Source organism: Heliangelus exortis, chromosome 5 (genome assembly GCF_036169615.1).
Source record: "Heliangelus exortis chromosome 5, bHelExo1.hap1, whole genome shotgun sequence".
In the NCBI taxonomy this organism is placed as follows: domain Eukaryota; kingdom Metazoa; phylum Chordata; class Aves; order Apodiformes; family Trochilidae; genus Heliangelus; species Heliangelus exortis.
Window position 1 is genome coordinate 23873960 of NC_092426.1, and position 14273 is coordinate 23888232.

Genomic DNA, 14273 nt, shown 5'->3' on the forward strand with positions numbered 1-14273 from the left:
TTTGTTTCAGAAAGTGCCACCTACCTTTGCTTTTCAGTTGAGGTAAATGAAGGGTGTGCTTCATCATCATTTTGGTGATATATTCCATCCAAAAGTCTTGATTATATATTGAGAGAAAATGCTTTAACATTCAGTTGATTGATGTACTGGTGTAACTTACTATTTTGAGAAAGATTACTCTTAACCTTCTATCCCCTTATTGTGCTTCAACATGAAGTGTTTGCTTTGGTCCTTCTTTTATGAGTCCCTCCCAACTTATCTACTGCATTCTTTATTTATCAAACAGTATTACTTGTTTCCCAGTCATGCATGCATGCATTATCAGTATTTTAAAGAGAACAGAAAAGTCTGAAATCAACTGAGGTTACATAGTAGCTGTTGGTTTTTTTAACTACAGTTTATCAAACAGATTTTTGTAGAAAAAGAGAATGAAAGGAAACAAATTCAGGAAAAAATTAAGTTCACATGATCAGATCTCAACTCCAGAAAGAACTAACTCCATCATATACCAAAAGGCAGGAGCTTTTCTCAAAACATGTTTGTGAAACAAAACTACTTTGATAATCACCAGTATGAAAATTTACTGGATCTGTTATTAGCAATGGAAGTGATCTCAGGGTTTAACACCTGTCCCACCCTGGGTTGGGCAGAATTCAGGATGCCACAAATAGTCACTAATGACTCTATTAATCTATTGAAAAAAAAACAAAGACATGAAAGAAGCACTATTTTACAAAATAATTCCACCTAATTTTAAAAATCTTTAGAACATATAAAATTTCTATTAGGTGAGACAGAAGCATTTGAAGAAGAAAAGGAGTTGATAATTTTTCAAAGAAAGCAGCAAGTTTTAATAATTCAACTTAGAATTCACAATTCATGTTTTATTGTGCAAATAAAGTGCACCTCTACTACATATTTTCTTTTAAAAAAATTTCCTGTGGCCCAGAATTGTGAATGAGAGTGATGCTAAATGATGAAAATGGAAATACCATGGGACAGCACCCATTTCCTAAGCATTGTATAACAGACAAAAACCTTTAAAAATCCAACTCTATGCAGCCAATTTATAAATGTTCAGTTTTTAAGGATTAAAAAAACTGATTTACACCATCCAGAATAAAAACATTACAAGCAGAAGGGAGATTACAATAGCCTATATTATTTAAATCAAGTCTCTCCATCAGTTGGGAGTCATAACTGATTGCATTTGGTTTCAGTTTCTAAATAAGAATATAAAAATCTTTTAAGTCTCTATTTGTTTGATGTGCAAGAAGGGTTAAACTAAAGAAAATGTAGAGTGAATATTGCAAGAAAGGCATCCAAGGGAAAGTTGTGACCTCTTTTCACTCTGATCTAAGTTTGATGATGCACTATACATGATGAGGGTACCACTACTGCACAACCCATCAGCGGGTAATTCATAAGGAGGTCAAAGAAAGGAAAAGGCCAAAGAATCATGCATAATTTAGCAATGTCATCAATAAACAATTCTTCAGATAATAAAAAAGAGCACTGCAAAAGGCATGTGGAGAAGGAGAAAAGGAACAAAAATGCTGCCAACACCATCTTGCAAGCAAACTTTGACTTTGTGTGCATACAGGAAACTAAGAAAATAATTGTCCACTTTGCATCAACAACTGTGATAATCACGCGCTGAAATACAGACACATGTACACTTATACTTTGTGCTTGATACACTTAGGTATGATGAAATGGTATGAATGTGATGAAACCACAAAAATAAATACAGTAAATAAGTTAGAAAAAAGAGCAAGAGGGCAAATGCAGTAAATATTTATTCAATCACCTTGAACTTCACAAACAATACGATGAGAGGAAATTGCCTCAAGTTATGCCAGGGGAGGTTTAGGTTGGATATTAGGAAAAAACTATTCACAGAAAGGGTTACCAAGAATTGGAGCAGGCTGAATTAATTGAGACACCACCCCCAGAGGTATTCAAAAGCCTTGTAGATGTGGTGCTTATGGACATGGTTTAGTGGTGCAGTAGATTTGGCAGTGTTAGGTTAATGGTTGGACTCGGTGATCTCAAAGGTCTTCTCCAATCTAAATGATTCTATGATTCTTTGAAACTTATCTTTAGTAAGACAACAATCAACATTAAAGACACAAAAGCAAAACTTCACAAAGAGTGAAACTCTTTACAGAAACTTGTAGCTACAATGGTCTAATCAGTCTTAAGACAATTATTCTCCTTCTTGAATTCTGTAATGGTCACAAAGAAATTCTACCAGAATTTTTAAATTATAGTTATAAGAGATGTCAAAATGAATACTTTTAAAAACTATTGCTAGAAATTCAGATTTCAAATTACTGGAGAACAGAAGAGCAAAATTGCTTTTTGATCATCCTGTGGTCATATATTTTAATTTAATTTTAGGAAAAACCTGTCATTCCAAATAGATTTTTTAGTAAGTAATACTGTAATATATAATACTAGACAGAAATATCAGTGTGCAATATTATATAAGGTTTGGAAAGATTTTAATTTATTGTTTATATCTCTAAAAATTAATTTTTAAACATCATAGACACTAATAATGAATAAACAAAAACAAAGTACAGATTTTTTTAAAATTTCTAACTTCTATACATTAACGATAATGCATCTATTCCAGTCAACCTTATTATAACAGATCTTGCAAGTGCAGTCTCATTAAGGTAGATATTAAAAAAAGATAAGGGGATAGTCAAGGAAAGTGGGGATGGAGTCAAATGCTGTACTGTGTTGCCAGCTTTTAGTTGTGATATTCTGTAATTCCTTTCCACCACACTTGCTTTTTAGCCCAAATATAAGGTAACAAGCATAGTAATTTTTACAATTTAATGTTATTATTACAAATGAAACTATTTAGGCAACAAAACAAAGCTAAAACTCCAGTCACTGTCTATCACATTGACTAGGTATATAATACATAGGTATGCAAGAACATATTTTTTATATAAATAGTGGATAGCAATGCACTATGTACTCAGAGAAAATAAACTGCAGTTCTTTGAGACAAAGAAATAATTAGTTTTTTTTACTTTCATCTGAAAGCTCATAAATTTAAAAATCACTTAACTCCAGGAGTACCAAAAAGGTCAGTTATAAAGTAAATGGACCAGTATAAACCTTTAGATTATACTAATTTATACGTTACTAATTTATACTTTAATTTATACTTCTACATAAATTAGATTATTCAATTTTGGCTTTATTCTGGATTATTCTCTACTATCTAGAGATTATTCCACACAGAGAACATTAGGTAGCTACACACACATCAGCAGGTGTTAGGTCTTTTTTGTGAAGTTGCTTCTAACCTTTTTTTCTTTACTTTTTGCCCTTTTTCAAGAGGAAAATTGATGGCACTTTACATCTAAACTGAATTGAAATTAAACATACAATTCCTATACCACTGGGATTATGCACTGGCTTCCCATTTGTACCTTAAGAAATCTTTCCACTATCTCAAACCACAGGACTGCTTACATGCTGAATAAGACCTTCAGGTTCCTTCTTCTTACCTTGTCTGAGACAAAACCATCTGGTTTTCTTCCTTTTGCTGTCTTCACCATACTATGTCAAATGTGAGTTCTTAATTTAATATATGGGTAAGGTCCGACAATTTTAAAATTTTGGTCATGTAGATTCACATTTCATTCTCCATGTTTAGATGAAAGCCAGTTGTTAAGCCCTTTCTTCCAAATCAGAAGAAAATCTTATGACCTATTATTTACACATTTTTACCTGTGTCTTCAGACTGGCACAGTGCAATACATTTAAGCAAAAGCAACCTCAACTTTTTACTCACAAACTCAATCATTTCCTGAAATTTCTGTACTTGGAGTAGTTCTCATACACTGCAACAGTTGGTCCTTGCACAATGGCTTTTCCCTACCTTGTGACTGAAGGAGAAGAGGAAATCTTGTGAAGAGGTGTAGAAGGAAGATCAGGAAATGAGACCTAGTTAGCAGTCACAAGCATTTGGTACCCATTTTAGGATTACTTCTCAGATGGTCTAGTTGACATATAATCAGCATCATTGAAAGCATTTATATTTGGGGGAAGGAAGGAATATAGCCTCTTTTATCCTTCTATAACCAATACAGTTGACATCTTTTGCCTATAAATTCATTTTCTATGTCCTTCATTATGCACACAAAACAATCACTTATCTCTTGAAACTAACAAATTAAGAACAATCAAACTTGTAAAAATTGAATTCTTAAATTACTTTGGTAGTTTTGTACCATCAAGGTGATTATATTATTTAAGAGAACAAAATGTGTGTAGACTATTAAAAAATTAAGATTATTTTTCTTTTTTTTCTTGCATGTTGAGCTTCTTTTAATTGAAGACATCTGTCTGAGAAATCTGTAAATAGAAACCAACTAGTATGAGAACTGGTATCTTTTCACATTGAATGAGTTTGATCTTGAATGCTGATTGCTTGTCTGTAGTCTTCTACAGCCTCTTTATTGAAACCCAGTTTACCACGAATATCAGCTCTAAATTTATACATCAAGGCACTGTTAGGCTGAATTGACAATGCTGCAAAAATAAGAAATAGAATGTTAGGTTCTTTTTTTAACATTATCATATTAATATAAAGAGAAGCAGAGTCGAAAATCTTTCTCCAATGCTCAAATTCTTCTCCTTTCACAAGAGAAATTGAAACTTAGCATCTCCTGCAAATTTACTGGGGATGCACTCAATCCCCTCCTCCAGATCACTCATAAAGATATTAAACAGAATCCTGGGGAACTCCACTTGTGACCAGCTGCCAACTGGATTTAACCCCATTCACCACAAATCTTTGGGCCTGGCATCCAGACAGTTTTTACTCAACAAAGCATAGAAGCATCCAAGCCATGAGCAGCCAGTCTCCCCAGGAGAATGCTGTGGGAAACTATGTGAAATGCTTTACTAAAGTCTAGGTAGAAAACATTCACATTATTATAAAATTAATACAAACAAAACATTGCTTTATTTACTGGAACAAGTTTGTCTGTATTCAGAGTTTCTGAATCTCATGATAGCAGCAAGGACAGAACTAACAATGAAGTAATACAGCCAAGCTGTTTTGAAACAAAATGAAAGATTTGGTTTTCACAAAGATCTGGATAAAAGTTGGTTTCAGCTCTATGAACCCATGTCTATTCCCAACTGAAAAGCTTATAGAAGCCAAACAATGTTTCAAATCTTCTACAAAGAACATGTTGATTAAATTTTGTGTTTATATATAAAACAAGCAACCTGAATGCTGTTTTCTAGGCACCTAGATATCATAACATGCACACATAAATACTCAGAACATTTTCAGTCTTGTTAACTATAACACTTTCACACTCCTACTTGCCACAATTTCATTTAGAATGGGGTTCTATTCAGCTGCTCATGGCAAACATTATATGAAACAGTTTCTATGCTAATTTGCATTATTAGAAGTCTCCCAATTTTGGGAACCCATTTTTAATCACATCATAATATATGATCAAATTAACTAGAAAATATGCTAGCAAAAATATGCACATAATTCTGAGTTATTTAATACAGACAAGTCATTTGTTATCATATTCATTTGTAGGATACCAAACATAATCATAACAGGTAAATAAAGATTACCTGTTGAAATGTCTTTCTCAGCTAGTTTATATTGCTTTAATCCATTATAGAAGTTGGCCCTGTTAAAATACACTTCTGCAGAGAATGGGCAGAGACAAATTGCCTTCTCAAAGTCTTCTTTTGCTTCTTCAGTATTGTTTAGTAAAGTATTTGTAATGGCACGATTCATAATAGCAGATTCATTTCTTGGGTCAAGTTGTAATACTTTGGAATAATAGGAATGAGCCTACAAAACACATGAATGGAAGACAAAGTACACTTATAATTTGAGGAAATGGCTTATGTACAACTTGTAAACTCCAGTTTGCTTCTCTAAGCCATTAGCATTCTTCAGGTTTATCTCATTCTGTTTAATGTTCTTTGTGCCCAGAAAAGACACACAGTACCAGCATGTTTATCCACAAATAGGTCAGATGCCACCCAGACTTTTGAAAAAAGAAAAGCTGTTTAGGCTGAATTGTAATTACACAACAGAAAAAATAAGCTACAGAGGGAGGTCAATTTGGATTGACAGACAACAGTTTCTAATGCAACATGTATTCTTTAACTTCTTTCTTCATAATCAGACAACCTCTGTGAGACAGGGTAAGTAATCACAGAAACACTTTAAAGAGGAAGAACTGTGTATGCAAGTCCAGTCACGGAAGAATTATACTTGATGCATAAGAAAAGAGATTACATGCTCATACAAGCCTTGCCAAACCACAGAAGTCCAATCCAATAAAAGCCTAAGCCTAAGTCCAGGAAGCGTTACTGGAAAAAATCATTGCCAGGGCCTCCTCACACAGAGAAAAATTCAATGGTCCTTGCCTTCAAACAGATCTCAAATTCACAAGAGGCATCTCAGTACTTCATTTGAAGATATGCACTGAATTTAAGCAGAATGAGCTGATGCAAAACTCTATAAAGTTGCGGTGGTAACAGGAGGAAGATTTGACTTCTTGATTAAAGTACATTAGCATGAGATTCTTTTAATTCTCCTTGCCATGATGCTATAGTGAATCTGGACAAGCTATTAAATGTATGGGCTATAGGCTGGAGCGCAGTTGCTGGATCATTGATAGGATTTTGGTATCTCATTTATTTACAAATTGTTGTGTTGTGGATCCTTGCTATCATGATTCTCAGTTCATTCATGTCAATGATAAAATACATAGTCGTAGGGCAATTATTATTTATTAATTATTGCAAATTACTTAATCTTCTGGTAGAGAACTATGAAATTCCATGTAAGAAAGCTTCACATAAAGGTAGCTTTTACACCAACAGTACTTATTCAAGAAAAAAAATTCTGAAGACAGTATACAGACAGACTGTAGACTTACTTGCGAAAACTGCCGATTACAGAAGTACAGATTTGCTGCATTTAAATAGGCTAATGCATAGCTGGGGTCAACAGAAATTGCTTGTTGATAGTCCTTCATGGCACAGGATGGATATCCCATTACCTGATTGATAACACCCCGATTTGTCAGCCGCAGAGCAGTGGTAGTGAGCTGAAAGGAAACAGATGATGCATTCTGACTCAGGGGAAATTCCCACTTCTACAGTAATTTATTCTGTTTTTCAAATATATAATTACTTTTAAAGAAAAACTGAATTGCATCTTCTAATCTGAATTGGCAATTATGCATGTACAGTAATGGTTGGCTTCATAGCAATAGGTTGATTTTAGCAAAATCACTTTAACATTCACCTTTAATGCAGCATTTGTATCTTGAAGTGCAGCGAAAGCTTCACCCATTTGGAGACAGACAGAAGCTCGTCCATCATACGCATCACTGCATTTTGGGTCAATGCAAATGGCAACTGTAAACTGGCTCCAAGCTTTCTGAAGTTTTCCAACAGCCTAAAATTAATTGCAATGTAACTACAATAAGAAATCTAAGAAATGTCAAACATACTGATGGCCTCACTTTAAAAAAATTACATCAGAGAATGGAACCATGCTTATATTTACAAATGCAGTTAACTAAATTACACTAAAAAATAACTAAAAAATCTTGTTAATTATGCAATGCTATTTTTTAAACTATGTAATATATCTGTCACAATGGTTTTAGCTGCAAGTATTTCCTCTTCTGTATTACTGAATCAGAATGGCTGAGTTTGGAAGGGGTCACTGGAGACTACCTAGGCCAACCCCTCTGCTCAAAGCAGGGTCAGTTAGATCAGGTTGCCCAGGACACGTACAGCCAAGATTTTGGACATCTCCAAGGATGTCAACTCCACAATCACTGTGCACAATCTGTTCCAGTGTTCATCCCCACAGTACAAAAAAGGAAAAAAAAAAATCTTATGTTTAAATGGAATTTCCTGTACCCATTGTTTCCTGTCCTCTCACTGGGCATCATAAAGAGTCTGGATCCACTTTCTTTTCACTCTCAATGGCAACACAACCGTTTGGTGTATCAATCACTCCTACCAATTTTTTATGATTTGCAAACTTCCTGAAAATGCACTCCGTCCCCATCATCCAGGTCATTAATGAAGATGTTAAACAGTACTGGGCCCATTACTGTCCCCTGGGGTCAGTGACTGGCCTCTATCTGGACTTTATAGTACTAATAATGACCCCCTGAGCTTGACAGTTGAGTCTGGTTTCAAAATTTGCTTACTTTGGGCTAGATTCACATGCTTGGGCTAGATAACTGACTGATTCATTGATTACTGTTGTTTTATATGAACTTTATGGCTTGCCTCCTGCACCTAAGATTCCTAATTCCTACCTATTCAGCAAGGTAATTACTGCAGGCACAGTACTTCTTACTCTAATGTACTAAAAAGTACATTACTCTTGCACAGTACTTTCCAAAACACTGTGGAAGCATTAGTTAGAATCCAGGTGTATTGACAAAGCTGTAAAAAGAAACTGGCATGACACCTATGCAAGACCACTTGACACATGCTACTAACATTAGTCCCTCATTTTTCCAGGTAAGAAATAATCAAGATTTGTGACAGTTCAAGACATCTCAGGAACTGGATATAATAAAGCACAGTAACCAAATGACAGATATTAGATACAAACAAAAACGGTCAAGTTACACCCTTATATCCCTTTGATAGAAGTTCATTTTCTATTTAGTTAGGCAGTTTTCAGAGCCCATTATATATAAAGCTTTTATCAAGAGATTTTAGCAGATTTGCTAACTGTAAACTGGACAGTTAGGACATACAAGATTTTGAGTTACACAGATTTGTCAGTACTTTGGCTGCTTTTTACTTCAGTAAACAACTCATCCACACAAAACATGCCAATTCTTCATGTTAGTTTATTTATACATGCAAATCAAATGAGTTCCTTGATATGCCATTATTCAAGAGCAGAACTCCAAGAACACTGAGCACAAATGGGAAAAGAAAATAATGGTCTATCCATTTACTTAAAAATAATTAAGATGCCATAAGGTTTGTCTTAAGTGCCTGGAATAGTTTATGTTCATTAAAATTAGCTTATGTATGTAATAGTATGTATACAAGAGTGATGTAATTTTGTTTAATTCAAATTAGCATTAGCAATGAATTATTGTATGTTACCTCCAAGTTGTATCCTAAGCAAATTCTGGCTTCTATACACAATGGATTCAGATGAATTGTTCTCGAGAAATCTTTCTGTGCTTGTTTACAACCAGCCTCATGGCCATTTTCCATGTACAACTTTCCTCGTGCAACATAGGCATCCACAGAAAGAGGATCTAGTTTGAGAACCTTGTCAAATGATCTCACAGCTTCTTCAAATTCATGAAGCCTAAAAATAGAGATGGCAATATTTTCTGTTCAAAAATTCTATATTAAAAATTTCTCAGTTTAGGAGCTGAGCAGCAAATACATAGTGCCCATCAAAAGCAGTTCAGTTCTGACTGAGTGGGACACTTTTTTCGACTTTTCTTTAGCCTTACAGACCTCATATGAATATCTTGGCCTGAGAAGTAAACAGGAAAACTCTCACTAACTTCTGCTGACCAAGTTTTCACCTTTTCAACAGCTGTACTCAGCAGAGAGACTGAGTCATTTATGCTGTTCAAAAGTCATGAGCAAACACGTTTTACATACCTGAACTGTCTATGAATGTTAGAAGCTTTATGCAAAAATCAAAAACCTTAACATACCAAAATACAAAGTCATTTTACCAAGATGACATTGAAAGAAGTTATTGTCTGAATATAAGCTGCCTGCATACCTGAAGCACAGCGTGACTTGTCTACCGAAAGAGGAAAGCTTAAATACATTTAGCTAACAAATAGCCTTAGTGGTTGTAAATCAAATGGATTTTAAAAGTACACTTGTTGGAAAAAAAAATGAGGGTCCTATTCCAGTGGTCTTGATAGGCAGCCATGTGGTTAGAGACTGCAAATGAATTTTAAGGGATTACACAGCTTACTATTACATAGTTACTAGTGACTCCTTTTGGCAGTTGAAATGGGCACCAAGATAATATGCTCAGTTCTTAGAAGCAGGATTCAGCATTCATCAAGTTATTAGCAGATTTAATTTAGTCTTTCCAAATAAATCTCATCTTGATGAAATTACATTTCAGAAATTAAAAATTAAAAATTCAAGCAAGTACGACCATTGAGACTTTTGCTTTTATTTAAAGGACAAAGGGAGTATTTAAACAGAAATTTAAGTAACGCTATGTAATGCTGAACAAACCATCACAACCTTATAGCTACTTTATTTTCCATCTGAGGGTGTGGAATAGTATCTCTGTTCATCTCATAATTCTTTGTTTTTCAGTCTTTCTCTTGGTTCTGTTTTATCACCTTGGTATTTCCTCCTGTCACAGTCATGAACCATAGTTCCTTTATTCCAGGAGATATTAATAGCAGCTTTTAATCTTGAAAAATAATTAATTTTCTTTTTTGATATTCTTCTTTACCATTTTTTCCCTCCCCCAGTTTTCAGTGTATTCTCTATGAAAAGGTACACAGGAATATAAAGCTCAGGAATTATTCCCTTTCTCTACTCTGTGTCAAACAAAACTACGTATCTTACTTATAGCAGCAGATTCCAATAGCTTGAAAGATTTGGCTATCATCTGGACTAAGCAACATTGCTTCTTTAAAATCCTGAAAAGAACAGACATTAAACCATGCAAATTTCTATTGTTTCACTTCACCTACAACTGTGGTTTTCCCTAAACAATTTTATACTTCTATATGAAACAGAAGACTGACTTCTGACAAAGGCATTTGACAGATGGAGATGTGTTTAATGTTTTCATATTCCTCATCCCAGACTTTGACAGAATAAGTGCTACAAAGTTATGTCATGGTATTTCCTACAAAGCTGGAAGAAACACTTCCAGAAATGAAACCTTCCAGAAACTTACTCTTTTTTTTCTTTTTTAATAAAAATACTGTACCTCAACTGCTATACTATTAAAGACATATATGTTGAAAATATATTTTGCTCTATGCAATTTCAGTACAATTCTTCCATAATTCATATCCATATTGATAAAATTATCTAGTTATATTCTGCTATTACTTTGACAAGTGTAGAAAACCTAACTCATATTTTCATTGGGAGACTTTACACACAATGTTCCATTGAAAGACATGGGGATTTTGACTGATTTGGCCTTTTCAACAGAACATTTTTCAAAGTGCTTGTGCTTTTGATACATGTGATACAATTGTAAAAACTGTACAGGTGCTTTTAAATTCAAACACATTAATTTCAATTATGATGTAAGCAAGCTCTTTAGGCTTCTGCATGGGAAAGCAATCAGTAGTAGGAGTGATTTACTTAATCAGTCATTTATGAGTCTGGAGGCAATGAATGCACCAGTTATACTGAAAATAAATACCCCTGCTTTCAAGCCAAGAAAAGCTAAAATTTTAGAAAACTTTAAAGTTATTTAAAATAAAAAATAAAACCCCATGTATGTGAAAGAGTAATGATTAACACTGCTAAGTTTCAACACAATATTGCTATGGGAGTCCCATGGAGTAAGAGTCATTTGCACTGTGAGTCAATGCCAGAAACACATACTATTTTCTTACATTTAAGAACATTATCTTGAGGTCCTACCCTTCCTGATCTTTCAACAAAAAAGGTAATTTACACACACATAGGCACAAACATGCAGAGGAACAAACCCACTGAATGAGAACCTCTATTTGTTTAGGCTTCTGCAATTAATTAATACTGCTTTGGACCCAGCAGAAATTACTTCAGAATTAAGAAGAAGAGAAAAATCAGGTTCCTGTTTATTAAATTTTGTGCAACTCTCATGTTTAACTCTGGCAGCATGAAGCTGTAAAACAAGGAAAACTGCACACGTTTGTATCTTCACCGGCAGACTGGTATTAGGTATTGAGCAAATGAGAACTGTCCATAAACTAGTTCAGGAGAACATAAAAATTGTCAGGCTCATCTTGATATCAGCAAAGGCTTACATTTAAAAGAAAACTCTATGTTTCCTTTACTCAAACAAGGATTTTGTACCTCACATGCATTAGCATAATCTTCAAGTGCCACATAGACCAGTCCACGATTAATTAACACTTTAAAAGATATTTCCTCACTCAGCTCGAGCAGAAGAAGAATTCCATAATCTTTCAAAGCCTAGAAAAACATAAAATGTATTTTAAACCATAATTTATTCGAAGAGATACAATGATACTTCAAAATTTAAAAGATGCGCTTTCAAATTTCTACAAATCATGTGCATACACACAGGCTTCTGTGTGGCTACTCCAGTGTTTCACTGCTTCCAGATTGAATTGAAAAGAATTTAATAATGACATAGCTACCAACTCCCAGACTACAGAAGCCAAGATAAAGCAAATATATTAAATGGACATAATTAAAACTTATTTTGTCATTATATAAATTTCAGAGCTAGAAATAAAGCCTCCATACTTCTTACTTCTGAATTTTATGTCCAAATTCTCTTTAAAAAACAAACAAAAAACACACCAAATTATGCGACATTAATTAGTCATTAATTAATGCCAAAGTAAGGTACTTTTAAAAATATCTTCAAATACAATAAACTGAATAATCTAAGCACAAGTTGAATTAAGTAATTTTGTAAAAGAGCAAATTGTGACATGACTACATAGACTGAAGACTCAGTTCTTAAATTTGTCAAATCTGAACAGCATTTCACCAGTTCTTGATCTGACAAAGTACTAGCCTGACTTTTTTTCACCTTAAGAATGAACATACAGTATACTCAAGAATAACTAGAGAGTTTAGAGCTAATATGACAAAAAAAAGAAAAGTCTTTGATTGCAATACTCCACATACTAGCCATTTAAGAGTAGTCCTATTCTTTGACACTTCTAAACCTGATATTAAAAACAGCTTACAGAAAACAATCCAGTTCTTGTTAGATCTAATAAACTTCCATCAATTATATACTACATATTTTCTGCAACTTCCCTTGTACTTTAAGTGACTTTTTGGAGATGGATAGCAAAGAACAACACATTTATAAAGGAACTTTCACTTTCACATCTTAAACTTTTACCTTCAGTTACTGTAATCACCTATTTCTTTCCCCATCTGTGTCATTCTTGGCCATTTAACCTCTAAGTACAAATGGCCTTTGCCCAAAGTCGATTTGACTTGAGAAATCCAAGAAAGCAGGCCTCATCTAAAGGACAGTTCACCATGATGGTGCTTAGAATCTGAAGATAGATGGTATCTTTGTGTGCCCTGCTGTGCATTTGCTTTATAACACAGATAGAAAGCAAAAACACTTTGAGACAGGTCACAGACAAGTTAACAGAAGTATAAACACATCCATGAAAACACAACTGTTAATGAGGGTTGGATGTGGTCCAAATCTCTGTTTCGATGTAGTCTTCCGGATATAATTCTTATATTTTCAAAGGGATATAAAATGATATAATAATGACATTAAGGATTAAAAAAACTTTTTTTAAAAAACCAGTTTCCTGAAGGGCACAATTATTCAGGAAGATAATGCAAGAGGTCAGAAATTCTGACTAATTGTCAACAGCAATTTACTACCTAATACAAAGAACTTATTGCTCATGTAATGTTGACAAAAAGTTAATGCTATACCTTTTTGAAGTCCTTTATTTGCTGGTAACAGGTAGCTCTGTTATAATATGCAAAAATGCAGGTCTTGTTGAGGTTGATAGTTTTTGAAAGATCTTCAATTGCAGCTTTAAATGTCTGCAAATGAAAAAAACACTGTATAAATTGTAATTCAGACCTCATGGCACAACATATTCTTCCTCAAACAACAGCCTATTGGAAAATTTTATTTCATAGTTTTACACTTTGGTTCTTCATCAGTACTGAAGGGTATTCAGCCATTTCACTGTCTTCTGTGGACTACATACTGCAGTCTTTACTGCAGAGGGAGCACTTCTTTGGAAGCTCCATTTGTGCCAAGACTGGGCAAACAAATGTTGGTGTTTCCTTATATCACACACAAATACTGCAATACATAAACAATCCTTAATTTTTCTAGCTTAAAATTTATATCCTAACCTAACATAGAACATATATCTGTAGAGCTTGGACGCTTCTGTCTGTCACTAGGTAAGAATCTATTGTGTTGAACTTCAGAAGAAAATAACTGGATAGAAGATGCTCAATAGCTTCTCCAACCAATCAATAATTTTCGGTTATACAGAACCACCAGAGAG

The 14273-nt window shown here is 34.0% G+C and overlaps 1 protein-coding gene across 4 annotated transcripts in view; it reads right to left on the reverse strand.

Annotated features, from left to right (window-relative positions):
* Window positions 1–1781: 1781 nt before the first annotated feature.
* The window catches only part of TTC6 (tetratricopeptide repeat domain 6), a 58427-nt gene continuing 45935 nt past the window's right edge, over window positions 1782–14273 (reverse strand). The window contains exons 23-30 of one of the 4 annotated variants that reach the window (XM_071746088.1): window positions 13681–13794; window positions 12091–12210; window positions 10633–10706; window positions 9175–9385; window positions 7331–7483; window positions 6960–7130; window positions 5635–5860; window positions 1782–4560 (exon numbers count right to left, since the gene is read on the reverse strand). In XM_071746088.1, the coding sequence (XP_071602189.1) occupies window positions 4424–4560; window positions 5635–5860; window positions 6960–7130; window positions 7331–7483; window positions 9175–9385; window positions 10633–10706; window positions 12091–12210; window positions 13681–13794 (1206 nt within the window). In that variant the 3' untranslated portion in view covers window positions 1782–4423. The remainder of the gene's footprint in view (window positions 4561–5634; window positions 5861–6959; window positions 7131–7330; window positions 7484–9174; window positions 9386–10632; window positions 10707–12090; window positions 12211–13680; window positions 13795–14273) is intronic. The other 3 variants (XR_011726315.1, XM_071746089.1, XR_011726316.1) reach the window with 3 other exon arrangements.